Source organism: Columba livia, chromosome 1 (assembly GCF_036013475.1).
Source record: "Columba livia isolate bColLiv1 breed racing homer chromosome 1, bColLiv1.pat.W.v2, whole genome shotgun sequence".
In the NCBI taxonomy this organism is placed as follows: Eukaryota; Metazoa; Chordata; class Aves; order Columbiformes; family Columbidae; genus Columba; species Columba livia.
In genome coordinates, this window is record NC_088602.1 from 120,924,118 (window position 1) to 120,937,797 (window position 13,680).

A 13,680-nucleotide genomic window follows, 5' to 3' on the forward strand; every position below is an offset into this window, starting at 1 on the left:
TGCTGTCTGAAGTTTTAAAAAAAAATCTCCTTTCAGTGTTCCCTCCAACATATATATTGACTGTCATTTTACTGTGTTATTGTTCATATGTGCGGTGAGCAAGTGAACAGGAAATGGTAAAGGCTCCTGATTTGTCAAACAAGTTTTAGGCATTTTTGTTGGTTATATGCCAAGCACAGTGTAGTTCAAGGATTCTTTTGGGCCTAGTGATTCTTTTCTTCATGTGGAGAAATGGAAACATTGTAGAGTATATTTAAACACTTGTTGTTCTTCCAGCTTGAATGCACTTGGATCAGATTCTCATCACAGTTCATCCAGAGGGATCTATGGAGCAGGCGGTTCATCTTCACGATCCAGTGCCGGGAATCATAAGCAATGCAATGCAACAGCACACCTTCACAGCAGTAGAAATGCACCTGATGTTGAAAACATCAAACCCAAAAGCAGCTCAAGCATACCTAATAGGACTTCAGCACAAACAGCTTCCGTGCCATCAGTGAACAGAGCCAGCTCCTTTACTTTGGATGCAGGTGCCACAGCCCAGGCTCATGCTGCAGGCAAAAGGGCCAAGGGGACGAGGCAGAACCAGCAGCCGCCGCAGCAGCCGCCGCCAGCGCTGGCAGAGCAGCCCCTCCAGCAACCCCCGGCGCCCGGGCCCCAGCAGCAAGAGCAACAGACTGAAAGTGCTTTGCCACAGCTACCGCTGCTCAGCCCGCCCCATGGCGAGTGCACCAGCAGCAGAAGACACAGCTCGGAGGATTCAGATCTCACTGGGCTCATAGAAACGATGGAAAAAGACTTTGACCACCCAGAATCCCCTTCCCCAGATGTGTTTACAGAGCAGCCCCCATCTCCACTAGCAAAAAACAAAGGTAATACAATTCTGCGGTTTTTAACACGGTTCATTATGTAAGCCACAGAACAAGATTTAATCAACCGTAGAAGTCATGTTTTCATAGCGCAGAAAGCGAGAGCTTCTCCCCTGTTCCCTACCCTGCTCTACGTGCCTGTGTCCTGAACACTTCCTTTATTCATTTTGTGGCAGTGGAGTTCTCCTTGCAGAGCTAGATTGTGATTCTTCCTGCAAAGTTTTTGGAACATTTTGATGAAAGCCATGGTGAATGTTTAGACATCTGACCCTCTGAAGAAGAAAGATGCTTCTGGTTGCTACTTCTTTGCCCTTCCTGTCCATCATTTGTACTTGGGGCTGGGGATTGAGGAAAGGAAAAGGAAGTTGTCCCAGTGTATTATGAAAACTGAGACAGGGAGAAAGGGATGAGGGGGAGAGAGAGGTGGGTAAACCCTGGTAGTGTTGTTTGGGAATGGAATTCTTCATGCCCAGACATGCAGTTGTTGAAAAATCCTTGATGTCAGGTGGTCAGCAAATTGATATATGGCACCTGTGTTTATAAGTTGCATTCATCTTTGCATGAGGTTAGAGCAGAGTTTGAATTGTTTGTGCATCTTGTCAGTTGTCTAGTGCTTAAAAAATGGTTTTAATTTCTTACATTAGATACATTCAGACTTTTAAAATTATATGTCGGTAATTTTCCTTCTTATAAACATTTTGTTACAGTAGAACTTCTAACCATGCTTTTTCTATTAGTCATTTCAGTTGTGTCCCAGAGTTATGTGATTATAAATTTAATCTTAATGTGTTTCTTTCTAAATTATTTCTCGCTTTTTTCTAACAGCACTATTGTACAGAAACAGTGTTGATACTGTGTTACTTATTAGAGATAAAGCTCAGAAAATGAATGGTGGGAAGACACATAAACCCTGAAGTACCTGTATGATCAGGCACCACCAAAGGAGAAAGCTTCAGTCTGTTGAGTAGTCATGAGCAGGAAGTTCTTAATTAGTTCAGTGTGGATGTGGTGATGCATCTGGATTTTTAAAGTGGAGACTCCAATGAGAGGTTTTAAGATCCTACTGTGAAATATGCTACTTTGTTTCTAGGCTGTTTCAGTTTTAATTTAGACGAGGTGATGTAGTGGTGGGAATTAATCTGAAGTGAATTATGACCAGTTTGTCAGGTCTTCATTTCATAAAGACTAAATGGTACTGCAGCAGATGATGTGACCCTGGGTAGGTTTCTAAGGCAGCATCTATGTTAGCGAATAGTGTGGCACTGGAGCTTTGGAAAGCAAAATGGCTGGTAGTGAGGATGCAACATTCTCATAGAACACGTCTGAGTGAAAGAGGAAATTCTTGAAGAAGAAATTTTTTACACTGAGGGTGGTGAAACACTGGCCCGGGTTTCCCAGAGAGGTGGTAGATGCCCCATCCCTGGAGACATTCCAGGCCAGGCTGGATGGGGCTCTGAGCAACCTGATCTAGTTGAAGATGTCCCTGGTCACTGCAGGGGGTTGGACTGGATGAGCTTTGAACGTCACCAAGCTATTCTGTGATCCAGCCTCTGCACTGAATGCCTGAAAGGGCTGTGAGCGCTTCTGGAGTGTGTCTGCCATGTGTAGCTCTACTTAAAGAGAAACCAGTTCTTGCACTGTAGTACTCCTGTGTGATGCAGCTGCTACACAGTACGTGGGGACCATGGAGTTTGGTTTTAAAAGCATATTCCTGATCCAAATAATGTGGTGTACCTATTGCAACATTTTTGTACCCATGGCAACTTCTAGCAGTCAATGAATTTGGAGCTTGGCTTAGCAAATAGCTGCTTCTAAGTGTTGATAGACCTTTGACTACATTTTTTTCAACTAGATTTAAGTGCATTTTTTTGAGATGGCTGCTTGTGTGGATCTGTCTATCAATTTCAAAAGCTGTTTAAATGATGATAAAATACTTAGTTCTTAATCATTCTGCATGGGTTCAATTTTTTGGCATTACTTTCTTGTTTTGTAACTTTCTCATGATTACAAATTCATTCAGATAAATTCAGTTTTCCTTCTGTTACAGGGGCTTTGCATTATTTGTGATTTGACATGGTGGTCTGCTGAATATTTAAACATACTCTGCGTTGCAAAATATATTATGAATGTTACATTTTGCAATCCAGATAGGTTTTTTGACTTCTTCATTGTCCTAGATGAATAAATCAGATTTATGCACATAGACGTCTTTTTGGACGAGCTTTATTAAAAAAACCAAAACCACAACCTGTAAACTGTAACTTGACTCACAAAAGCTCAGTGCACCAAATAAAACTTGCTCATTTCCATTTGCCCTCTTTAAAATTGTAAAACCAGAGGGGAAGCTCCATTATCTATCTGGATCTACATATAGACACTGATGTTTGTCTTTAGATAAACTGCTAGAGCAGCAGCCTCTGGACTAAAACTGGCTGGCATCACTTCCTGTGCAGGATTCTCCTCTTTATAGTCACCTGTTTCAGGTTCCTAATGCTGCAGTCCTAGCAGGCTGCTGCAGAGGCTACATCAGATTTTGTTGAACAGGTGCTTGACATTACATTTTTATGTCATGATAACATTTTAAATAGATTTTCAAATGATGAACATTACACTGTTTAGCAATCCTGAATGCAGGCTAAATGTGAAGCACATCTTAGAATGAGGACGCCTCCTGAGGCAAAACCAGAACCCCCAATAAGCTTGAAGCTGACCTTTAGAAAATTTCCGTACAAAGATCTGCTTTTATTTATACTTGCATTTGCATTCACAATAAAAAGAATGTTTTCTCTCCAATATTTTGTTGTTCTCGGCACTGAAAACATTAAGTCTGAAAAAAAAAACAAACCCAAAACAAACACAACAAAGTTTTGAAGGCACTGCCCTTTGATATGTATCTGCTATTTGGCAAAATACTGAAGGCAAATTTATGTTTTGGTACAAACTTTCCCTGAGGGACGTTTTGCCAAATGAAATATGACAGCTGTCATTGTGCTTCCAGACTCAATTCCAACTTGAGCTGGTACAAATCCCAGAAGAGACTGAATCCACTTATTCAGCAGAGGTTAATTGAGTCTTCAGTTGAGTGAACTGTTAAGTCCATCCTGGAAGCTGTAGGCAGGCACTGCGTGGCTTATAAATGAGAATTTTAGGCTGAAGGGCAGTATCTACGAAAGATCTTGCTGGTAAAGGCATAGTTTACATCTAATGAAAGATATAAGAACATTGTGAATGTTCTTATCCTGTAAGAGAATAAAAAGAGGTGATGGTAAGATGATGATGACTCCACACGCACAGTTTCTCTGTATTGATGCATTTTTTGATAACTTTTTTACTCCCCGGGAGCGTAATCCTACCTATTTTGCAAGCCATGACCTTTGGCTTGATTTTAAAGGTTCTTAAACCTCTACAGTTTGAATTTACACTACGCTACATTTCAGTTAGCCTGTAGAAATTGCAGAAAAAACAAATCAATTCTTCAAGTAATAATTTCTGTTCTGCATTTGTTCAGATTATAAAGCTCGTACCAACTGCTGAAGTTCATGTTTAAATCTAGTCTTACATGGTTAAACTGTGAAATTGAATTCTAAGGTGTTTAAAAGGTCCTCCAGGAACAAAAGCAGAGGAGAATTATAGGTAGCCAGGTGCCCACTGTCTACAAAGAGGCGATAGAGGTAGAGCTCGGGAGCATAAATGTGACAGTGGAGTTCGGGGTTCTTCAGGTTTGATGCTGTTGCTCACATCTGGTGTGAAGTGGCTGTGAATGGTTGGTGGATCATAACAGACGACAAACTTGGGTGGCTTAATCATGTGGGTTAGCCTCCAAAATGAACTAGCCCATCTCCAAATACTGCTGCTGAGAACTTGAAGCATCCTTGTCTCCCTAGGGAAAGGGAAAACACTTCAGCGCAAGGCTAAGCCACAGAAGAAGCGGGAAGAAAAGGACAGAAGAGGGAAAGGAAAGCAACAGGAAGATGAACTGAAAGATTCCTTGGCAGATGATGACAGTTCTTCAACCACAACTGAAACCTCCAACCCAGATACGGAACCACTTCTCAAAGAGGTACAGCGCTGCTCCTAAAAGGAGGCTCTTGTTTACTTGGTGGAATATGGTCTCATCCCCCCACCTCACCCCCCACCTTTATATACTATCATATGTATCAAAGGAAGAATGTTAATTAAAAAACATCTTTCCCTATAAAATTTGCTTCTCTGAGTGTGAAGGTGCTTGAATCGTGTAGTCTCAGGACAAAGTACCTGAGTGACTGTGGCTTGAAGAAGACACCAGCCGTCAGCAGCACAGTGGTAATTGTCTCTCTGCAGGCTCCTAGCCTGTTCTGTTTGTGGAATAAAACACCAAAGTATTGACACGAATGTTACTCAATAATTAATGTGTATGCTAAAACCAGGCATTTTGTTGTTACAAAGGGTCAGTTCAGTGGCGGTAACTTGTCAGCAGGTAGTTAACTTCATTACCATTGTCATTACCCCTTCTAGTCATTTGGCTTACACCCTTCTAGGTAATAAACTAAAGCTCAATAATTTGTTTAGTGGTCAGGTTGTCTTACGTTTTTTGTCCTAAACTATATGCTAGGGAACCAAACAAAGCCAAGGTAATCACAAAGCGAGGAACACCAAGCCTAGATTTTGACGTCTTAGATTTGAACTTTGGAAAAGATAAGGATTCTGACGGGGTGGGGGGGGGAGGGAAATAAATAAAAGAAGTCCATGTAGTATATTTGAAAAGTTATGGTTTAGTAAGTTTGCATTTGAAAATCACCTTTGATTTTTCAGGATGGCTATTTGACAGTATACTTGTATTCAGGAAGTGTTAAAGCATGGTTAAAAAATAATAAGTTGAATGGTGAAGTTGCTAATACACTTTGCTCTATTGAATGGTCTGTTTTAGAAGGCCTGGACTGTGTACAACGGATGTGGTACAGGTCTCAAAACCGAGCTACCACCATTTAAGTGGGCTTGGAGGTGTCGAAGCACATTCATTTGCTCGATATTTCAATTTCTACTTTTCCAAGTAGGAAAAAATAGATAATACATTTTAAAGGTATACTCACTAAGTCGCAAAAAGATACCTTCTAGCTGCAAAAATGCACGTGTTTTCAAATAGCTTTCTTTCCTCAGCCCCATTTATACTATGTATGTTGTGATGCAAGAGGGACTTTTCTTTAATGTGCTATTACTGCGTCTTTTATAGGAACCTGAAAAACAAAAGGGAAAAGTCACACCAGAAAAACCTGACAATGAAATAGTCCAAGTAAAACAGAAAACTAAAAAACTGCTAACAAGTATCAAGAAAGAAATCCCTGTAGATGTGAAAACCAGGTAAGCACAACAAAAGCTTTTTGGTAGAGAGGGTATTTCACTGTTGTGGCTGCCAGTCTGGCTAATGCCAGCAGCAGATAACTTAAAGCAGCTTCCTCTTCCTTCCTGATATCAGGGAATATCTGAAGCTTGTAAATAATAAATTATTTAATGGGCATATAGTGTGTAAATAAAAGGAGAACTAAATCCAGAGAAGAAAATCAGGTTAAGCAATGTTAAGCATACACAAAATAGGGTTAATGTTTCTACAGGAGCTTCTAATGGTAGCCCAGTAAGCCAGCATTAACATGCGGGCCTCTAGTTGCCCTTGGTGAAATCACAGCCATGCAATTTCCTGTTTCGTATCATAGAGTAAGATCAGAATCTTGGGTGTATTATTAAAAGAGGCTGCTGCTGCCAGTCCCTCTCCCTTACTGGCAGGCATTTGACTGCAGATTAGAGAAAGGGGAAAAATGAAGAACCTTAGTCATGCTATATCTAGTTCATTCTGAAATCAGACTGGTATCCAAGTGCCATGGAAGTAAATTTTACCAAACTGAGGCATGTTATATTGGCTGTTTTCCCTGTTGCTGTAATTAATGCTATGTTAACTGAGATTAGTAACTAGTATAAATTAATTTTCTCCAAAATATTTCTGAAAACATTGCCTGGCAAAGCCTCCCCCCTATCGTATTTATTCTTGCCATTATCTACTTTCTGTTATCATCAAAATCACAAGTTCGTTACATGTGACAGTATTCAAAGGCCACAGTATGAGAGCTGGTTTGGAATTCTTCTGCAGGAAATGGGTAAAATAGTTCCTTCCTAGAAAGACTTGAGAGAAAAAAGAACAATATATAGCCAAGTAAATTTGGTGGTAGGTTTAAGTAGTTTTATGTCATTGATTAAAAGATGATCGTATCCATTCAGGGCAATAGCATATTGGAAGGATGTGCTCTAACAAGAGTGTGTGGGGGCAGAGTAGAAAAACGGCTGTTGCCATCTCTTCTTTGCCTCTGTATAATCAACAGATTTATAATCCTGGAGCTCCAGGATGAAAGCTACTCCTGGAAGGTGAGTGAGCCCTAATATATGTGTGGAGCAGTGTGGATAGAAAATGAGCCAGGGCTGGGAAGGGTGGAGTGGCCTATAGGATAAATACAAAACTCCGTTTATTAATAGCTTTGAAGGTGAGCATAAGTTTCACATAAGAAAGCCACAGAAGAGTCTTTTGTAAGACCATATTGCGCATATATATATATATATATATATATATATGTATTTGTGTGAATATCTATATGGTCCTTTACAGCATTTGAGAGAGCTTAAAAATAAATGGATCTCTGTTTTCATTTAGTTCCTTGGAATTGTCTTATACCCCCCCACTGGAAAACAAACAGCGCAAAACCTTTCCATCCAAGATATCTACACAGCACCTTTTGACGAATGGAGCTAAATCAAGAAATCTCCCCAAAACAAGAGGTAGAGTGAGGCTATTTTTTATAAATACCTCGGGACTTTTATTCAGTTGGCTGTCACACTTCTTGAGTGCCTAATTCTAAGTCTCGTGTGCAAAGAAAGCTGTTCAGTTTACTATCCATGGACTTGCTATTCTTTTGTTGTGATAGGTCCAAGCAGTAAGTTGATGGAGAGCAGGCCATCAGTATTAGCAAAATTTCTCCCCAGTGGTTCTGGACAGGAGCTAGGAAACACCAGCAGCTCGGAAGGGGAAAAGGATTCTCCACCACCCGAGTGGGACTCTGTGCCTCTCCACAAAGCTGGCAGCTGTAAGTAATGGCTAGAAGATGTAGAATTGGTCTTCTGCAATCAATATCCGTAGGTAGGCGTGGTCTGTGGATAGATCTTTCTGTCTTTTTTCCCCTGCGTAGCTGTGCTCCTGTTTTCCACTGTAGTCCTTGTTGACAGTGTCTGGTACAATTTGGGAGGTTTGAAAACCACATGGGCAGAATGTGGGCCATTCTGCAGTTCTTTGGTATTCAACAAGGTTTAGAAGCTGCTGGGGAACTTGAGAAAATGAGAATTGTCTCTTGAAAACGAAATGTATTTTCTACAGCAGATGGGGTTTTCCTTGGTCAAGTCTGCTGTAGCCAGAGTTGAAACTAATTATATGATTTGTCCTTGAGAGGAAACACTGAAAACACCTTAATGCAGTGGTTAGTGTGGTACTCTATTAAAAGCTTTTTGGTGGTGTTTTAAGTCGCTTGTGTCGGAATTAAATCACCGTCCTCTTGGTTGCATGCAGGCATAAAGTCATCTCTCTTCACAGCACTCACCTAGAAAGCTGCTTTCTTCTGTACAAATCAGTTTAGCTTCATGCTTTTATTGCACTGCAATCTCTCTGAAAATAGGTAGAAAACCCGAATGATAATAGATGAACATAGGGCAGGAGCTACTTCTTCAATCACGTGAAACAGCCTTTGTCATAATTCCTCAGTTTGAACAGAAAGCATAGCAAAGGTCGGAGAAGCCTTTGGTTTAAAGTAAATACTACAGGAAGGTGTTTTGTTTTCTCTTTATAGCTACAGACAACCTTTATAAACTCTCCCTGCAAACCCTGAACGCAGATGCTTTCCTGAAACAGCGACAGCCCTCACCGACACCTGCCTCTCCATCTCCTCCTCCTCCTGCATCTCTGGTTTTTGGGCCACGAGGAGGCACTTACAGCAGCATTGTGAACAGCAGCTGCAGCAAGTGAGTCCAGATCTGCACCTCCGGCTGGTTTCCCAAGCACAGACAGAACACCTGGGGGACCCACGTGCTTCATGTGGTGCAGCTCCCGTTTCTCACACCCATTTCCTCTTCCCATGGAAACTGCTGCTTTGCAGATATTACTGCGCATAGCTTATCATGCTATTTATATTTTTCCGGGGTTTCGTATGCCTTGGTAGATTGGAAAAATGTGCAATTACATGAGCTGTTGAGCTGCTGTTAACATTTTCATGAATGCTAGCTTAATTTGCTGCTTTATTTATCAAGCTGCTCAAGTCCAAAACCTTACTTTTTTTTTTTTTTTTTCTCCTTTAAGTGAAACGAAAAGCAAGCAGCCGAATGGCACCAAACACAAGCTGGCAAAGGCAGCTTCTCTTCCAGGCAGGAATGGTAACCCCACTTTTGCTGCTGTAGCTGCAGGTTATGACAAGAGCCCAGGTACTAAAACCGGTTTGGAGTTCTGAGTATTTCCTAAATATTCTGTTGTTATTTTTTTTTACTCATTTTATATCTTCTGTATTCTTGCAGGTGGCAGTAGTTTACCAAAGGTTTCTCCAAGCAAGACGGATGTTTCCAGCAATATCAACATTTCCCACACAGTTGTTGACAGCGATGGCTCTGACAGGTAATTTTTTTTATCTTCTCTAAGCAAATACCTAGGCTCCTAGAAAGGAACATTTAAACTCTTAATGGCATTTGGAAGGTAGTGACAGAATTCATTCTTGTTCCTTTTTAAACTGTTTTTAAAGTCTGGGCACACTATCTTTCACCTTGCAAAAAAATTCAGAACTTAGGAGTGACCCAAAGAGGAGGGTGTTCTGGATGTGATGGGAACTTCCCCTGCCTTATTCCCAGTAACTCAACCATCTTGTGTTCCCCAGGCATCCAAGCAAAGAGAAATCAGCCTGGCTCTTGCAATATTGAGGAGTGTAAACCAAGGTCACTTGAAATAGTTCAGAGACAGAATTATCTTGCTGTACAGCAATATCCTTCATTCCCAGTGTTAACACTGAGACCAGAACTGTTGCTGGGCTTTGCATTACGAGTAGGAGCACAACAGATCTGCACTCAGTCACGTTCCCCAAGGCACGCTGGCTTTTCTGACATGTTTTGGCAGTGCACGTCTGTCTTGGTTGTAAAAAGCAGTGAGAGTCTGGTAACATTTCTGGAACAGGAAAGAGACTTGAATTCGAGTTTCGATACGCAAAGGAATTGCTTTTCTGAGCAAAGTTTGTGGGGCGGGTTTTGGTTTGTTTTTGTAAATGTTTATTACTGGTTCCAGGTAGCTCATCTGCAATTTCAAGAAGCTTGCCCACAAGCTTGAGTGTGAGCATTTGTGTCCCTCCTGAGCTGTTCTAAATCTTATCCTTTTGTCAAAAAAACCTGCGCTATGGCTTAGACCCTGTAAGTTTTCTGAAAAACTGATCAAAAGAGCTACTCTCAGGTTTGTGGAGGAGCTCAGGCTAGGGATTAAAGACCATTATGTCCATAGCAGTGTGTTGCTCCAAGGTAGGTGTATACACAGGAAAATGGTATTTCACTGAAGTCTTTTGTTTAAACAAAAATAAGCTGATATCCTAAATCTTGGTCACCATTAAGTATATATAAAGATAGATAGATATGTAGATGTATATATATAGATATATATGTATAGTTAAATGCATACAAACCCTCATCCATTTGTACATGTACATTTGTATGCAGACCACAAGTGAATATTGTTGATAGTACTGTATTAATGAGTTGTGTATTGCTTTTCCATTATTCCATAATCTTTAGTTCAGGTTTGTGGAGCCCTATCAGCAATCCCAGCAGTCCCGACTTCACCCCTCTCAACTCATTCTCTGCATTTGGACATTCTTTTAACTTAACTGGAGGTGAGTTTTTGGCTTTCAGGATTTTCTGTATTCAAATACAGGTAACGAAATGGCACATCTCCATTCCACTGTTCTAAGCACAGTGTTCCCATCCCTGTCCCCAAAAAGGATGACTGCTTAGGAAAGTATGTTAAAAATGTGGCTGTGTGTAATCTGTGTTTCAGCCCAGAGAGAGTAAGTGGAAACTCTTTACAGTGTTTGGGCTGGAAATACTTGGGTTTAAAGTTTTTTCAGTTTCAGAAAAATTTCTTGATATTTGTGGTCTGTTGGGTTTTTTTTCCTTAGTCTTCCTCCCCTCCACTCTTCCCCCTGAAGCTTTACTGTACATCTCAGAAATGTGCCATTGGGCCTGTGGTTTCTTGAGCACTTAATACCTGTATGAAACCTTTGCTCTGTGAATAAGGCAATGGCCTGTCCCTCATGTTACTTTCTTCTTGTGTTTTCCTCCAGTGTTTGTGTAGCTGCATGATGAACTGATGCATAGTAATCCTGTATTTAAATGTTTAGGTAAACTTTCTGTAATTTGGGCCTTGATGCAGGCAGGGCATGGATTCTCTGCATACTTTCTGTAGATTTGTATACCCTGTTTGGGGATGTATGGTATTTCTTTAAATTGCCTGCAAAAGATAAGCAAAGCAAATCTTCCATATGGCATTTGCAAAATGGATTTCATGTCTACTGAAGAAATGCTGTCCACTGAAAAAATTGTATGTCTACTGAAAAATGCTGGGTGTGTGGCATCAAGAGCAGCTGTTGCTTTGGGGTTCTTTCATCTTCATCACCAACACTCCGAGGGCTGGCAGTAAGGTGCTGCAGGTAGTTGGACCATGCAGACTGCGAGCGCTGGTTGTGCCTTCTCCTCTGGCGGAGATGGGGTCTGGGCTGGATACAGCCGATGCTGCCTTGTGCACTGGGGTCACCAGGGCGGGGAGTGCTGCCAGGCAAACAAGTGCTGCAATTACAAGAGGCTCCTTCACTCCAGTTCCTTATTCCATCTGCAGAGGTACCTTGTTACGAGGAACTGCCGGGGCTCTCAGCAGTGCTGTGCTTCTGCCCGGTTTCCTGGCTGTTTGCTTGTGGATCAATACCAGGAACCACACATACCCTATACGTGGATAGTGAATAAGACACAGTGAGCTTAGAACTCTTTTCCTCACTATAACCATGATTTTAACTTTCTAGCCACTGTCTGATGCTGGGCATATTAAATGAGATCTGTATTACTGCGTGACCTTTCCTTGCACTGCAGCAGGACCTGCTAGAAAAAATACAGGAAATAAACTGTGAAAAGTATTAGTCTGCTGTGGTTCTTGGAGGAAGAAGATAAACAGTAATATACTCAGTTTTATTTCATTTTCTTTTTAGAGGTTTTTAGCAAACTTGGTTTAGCTCGATCTGCATATGGGCAGGATGTTCAGAGAAACTGGAGTGAATTCAGTAACGTTCCATCATCCATCTGGGATCCTTCAGCTACAGATTCTGCACCCTCCTGGCCAACAAGCTCGAGTTCCCCGACTCACACAACTGCAGTAAGTATTCAGTACAAATACAGCTTTTTTTTACTATTCCAAACCCATTCTGTACCTGCCATCTAATTTCATGTAGAGGATTTTTAAATTTGGATTAAAAAAATCGACTGAGGAATAAGGAAAAAGGCAAGTTGTATGTATTCATCATTCTGTGTACTTGACACAGCTGTTGGACAATGAGTGATTTGTCGGCTCACTTGTGGATGACGAATCCATGTAGATTGTTTCACATGAAAATATTTCTCACAAGAGCACCTTGCAGCACTTAGAAAAGTGTGCTCCATTCCCACGTGCTTCAGGATTGTGGAAAGCACCATTCTGCTCCTGTGCCGTGGCTGGACGCTGCCTCTGTTGCTTACAGTTTGGACAGTTGCAAAGTAGCCAATAGGATAACTTTCAGACTTTGATTCTGCTTCCTGAATCCAGTGTTGCACCTACTTGTAAATTAACAAAAGGTCAAGAATAACTTATATAAACGACCTCAAATGTATTCTTTTCAGTTTAGAAAAAAACACTAAAGGCGTGAGCATAAGGTGAAGTCTTTAAACTGACTCCTAATTTTAATGGAGAACTTGAGTATAGACAAAGAGGAAGAAAAAAAAGCTTTTACACATTGTAGCAGTGCTCTCTCATCCTTGTGCTTCTCTATCTGTCAGAATAAAACTCACACCACAACAGCTGTCTTCAGTGCCAGCTGAAATCATTCTTCATCTTGTCTTCTGAAAATGTTTTTGTAGTGAGTAAGAGGCACTGTTTACTTCACCTGGTAGCAGTTCAGATGGAGCAGAGGAAGGTGGGGGCAGGGGAAGCTGAAGAAGGTCATGCAGCTTCTTAGAGATACACACTCACCAATCCTGCCCTTCTCATGTGGTTACAACCATAGCTGTAACCTCACTAGAACTATATAAGGAGAGATTTTTGCTTTTTAGTCACATGGAGGGCATATGTCTCAGCATTTGATAGGAGGAAGAATTGAAGACAACCTGAACAATCTCTCTAGCTCCTAACCTGTTTCCCAGCTACTTCTGAAAAATACTTGGAAAGTGTGCTTTAGGGTGCACTTTAGGAAGCATCGAGGCAGAAACCAGATAAATGGTAGAGAAGAATTGTCAGTCTTTCTCTTCAAATACTTCAATTTTGGGGAAGAAGAAGGAAGAAAAAAAAGGGGGGGAGGGAGGCATTTCAGGAGCTTATTCAATCAGAAGATCACTTAACAAACAAACAGCAGCAAACAGACTGAAGTAGTCTAAGATGTGTTTAGTGAGAGTGATTTCCCCCCCTCACCCCCGCCAAGTGCTCATGGTGAGCCAGAGCAGGAAGACTTGGCTGTACTGCCACTGAACTTCCTTGCTGCAAGTG

The 13,680-nt window shown here is 41.2% G+C and overlaps 1 protein-coding gene and 1 long non-coding RNA gene across 2 annotated transcripts in view; one reads left to right on the forward strand and one right to left on the reverse strand.

Moving 5' to 3' along the window:
• TMEM131 (transmembrane protein 131) overlaps nt 1–13,680 on the forward strand; it is a 102,977-nt gene that overhangs the window by 86,258 nt on the left and 3,039 nt on the right. The window contains exons 31-40 of the mRNA XM_065075545.1: nt 277–872; nt 4,754–4,929; nt 6,079–6,206; nt 7,543–7,667; nt 7,814–7,972; nt 8,726–8,897; nt 9,232–9,353; nt 9,444–9,540; nt 10,695–10,792; nt 12,158–12,321. Coding sequence (XP_064931617.1) covers nt 277–872; nt 4,754–4,929; nt 6,079–6,206; nt 7,543–7,667; nt 7,814–7,972; nt 8,726–8,897; nt 9,232–9,353; nt 9,444–9,540; nt 10,695–10,792; nt 12,158–12,321 — 1,837 coding nt within the window. The remainder of the gene's footprint in view (nt 1–276; nt 873–4,753; nt 4,930–6,078; nt 6,207–7,542; nt 7,668–7,813; nt 7,973–8,725; nt 8,898–9,231; nt 9,354–9,443; nt 9,541–10,694; nt 10,793–12,157; nt 12,322–13,680) is intronic.
• Nucleotides 3,077–6,081, reverse strand: LOC110358865 (uncharacterized). The gene is made up of 2 exons (XR_010475181.1): nt 5,124–6,081; nt 3,077–4,749 (listed from the first exon to the last, which is right to left on the reverse strand). It is a non-coding gene; the product is annotated as an uncharacterized LOC110358865 (long non-coding RNA).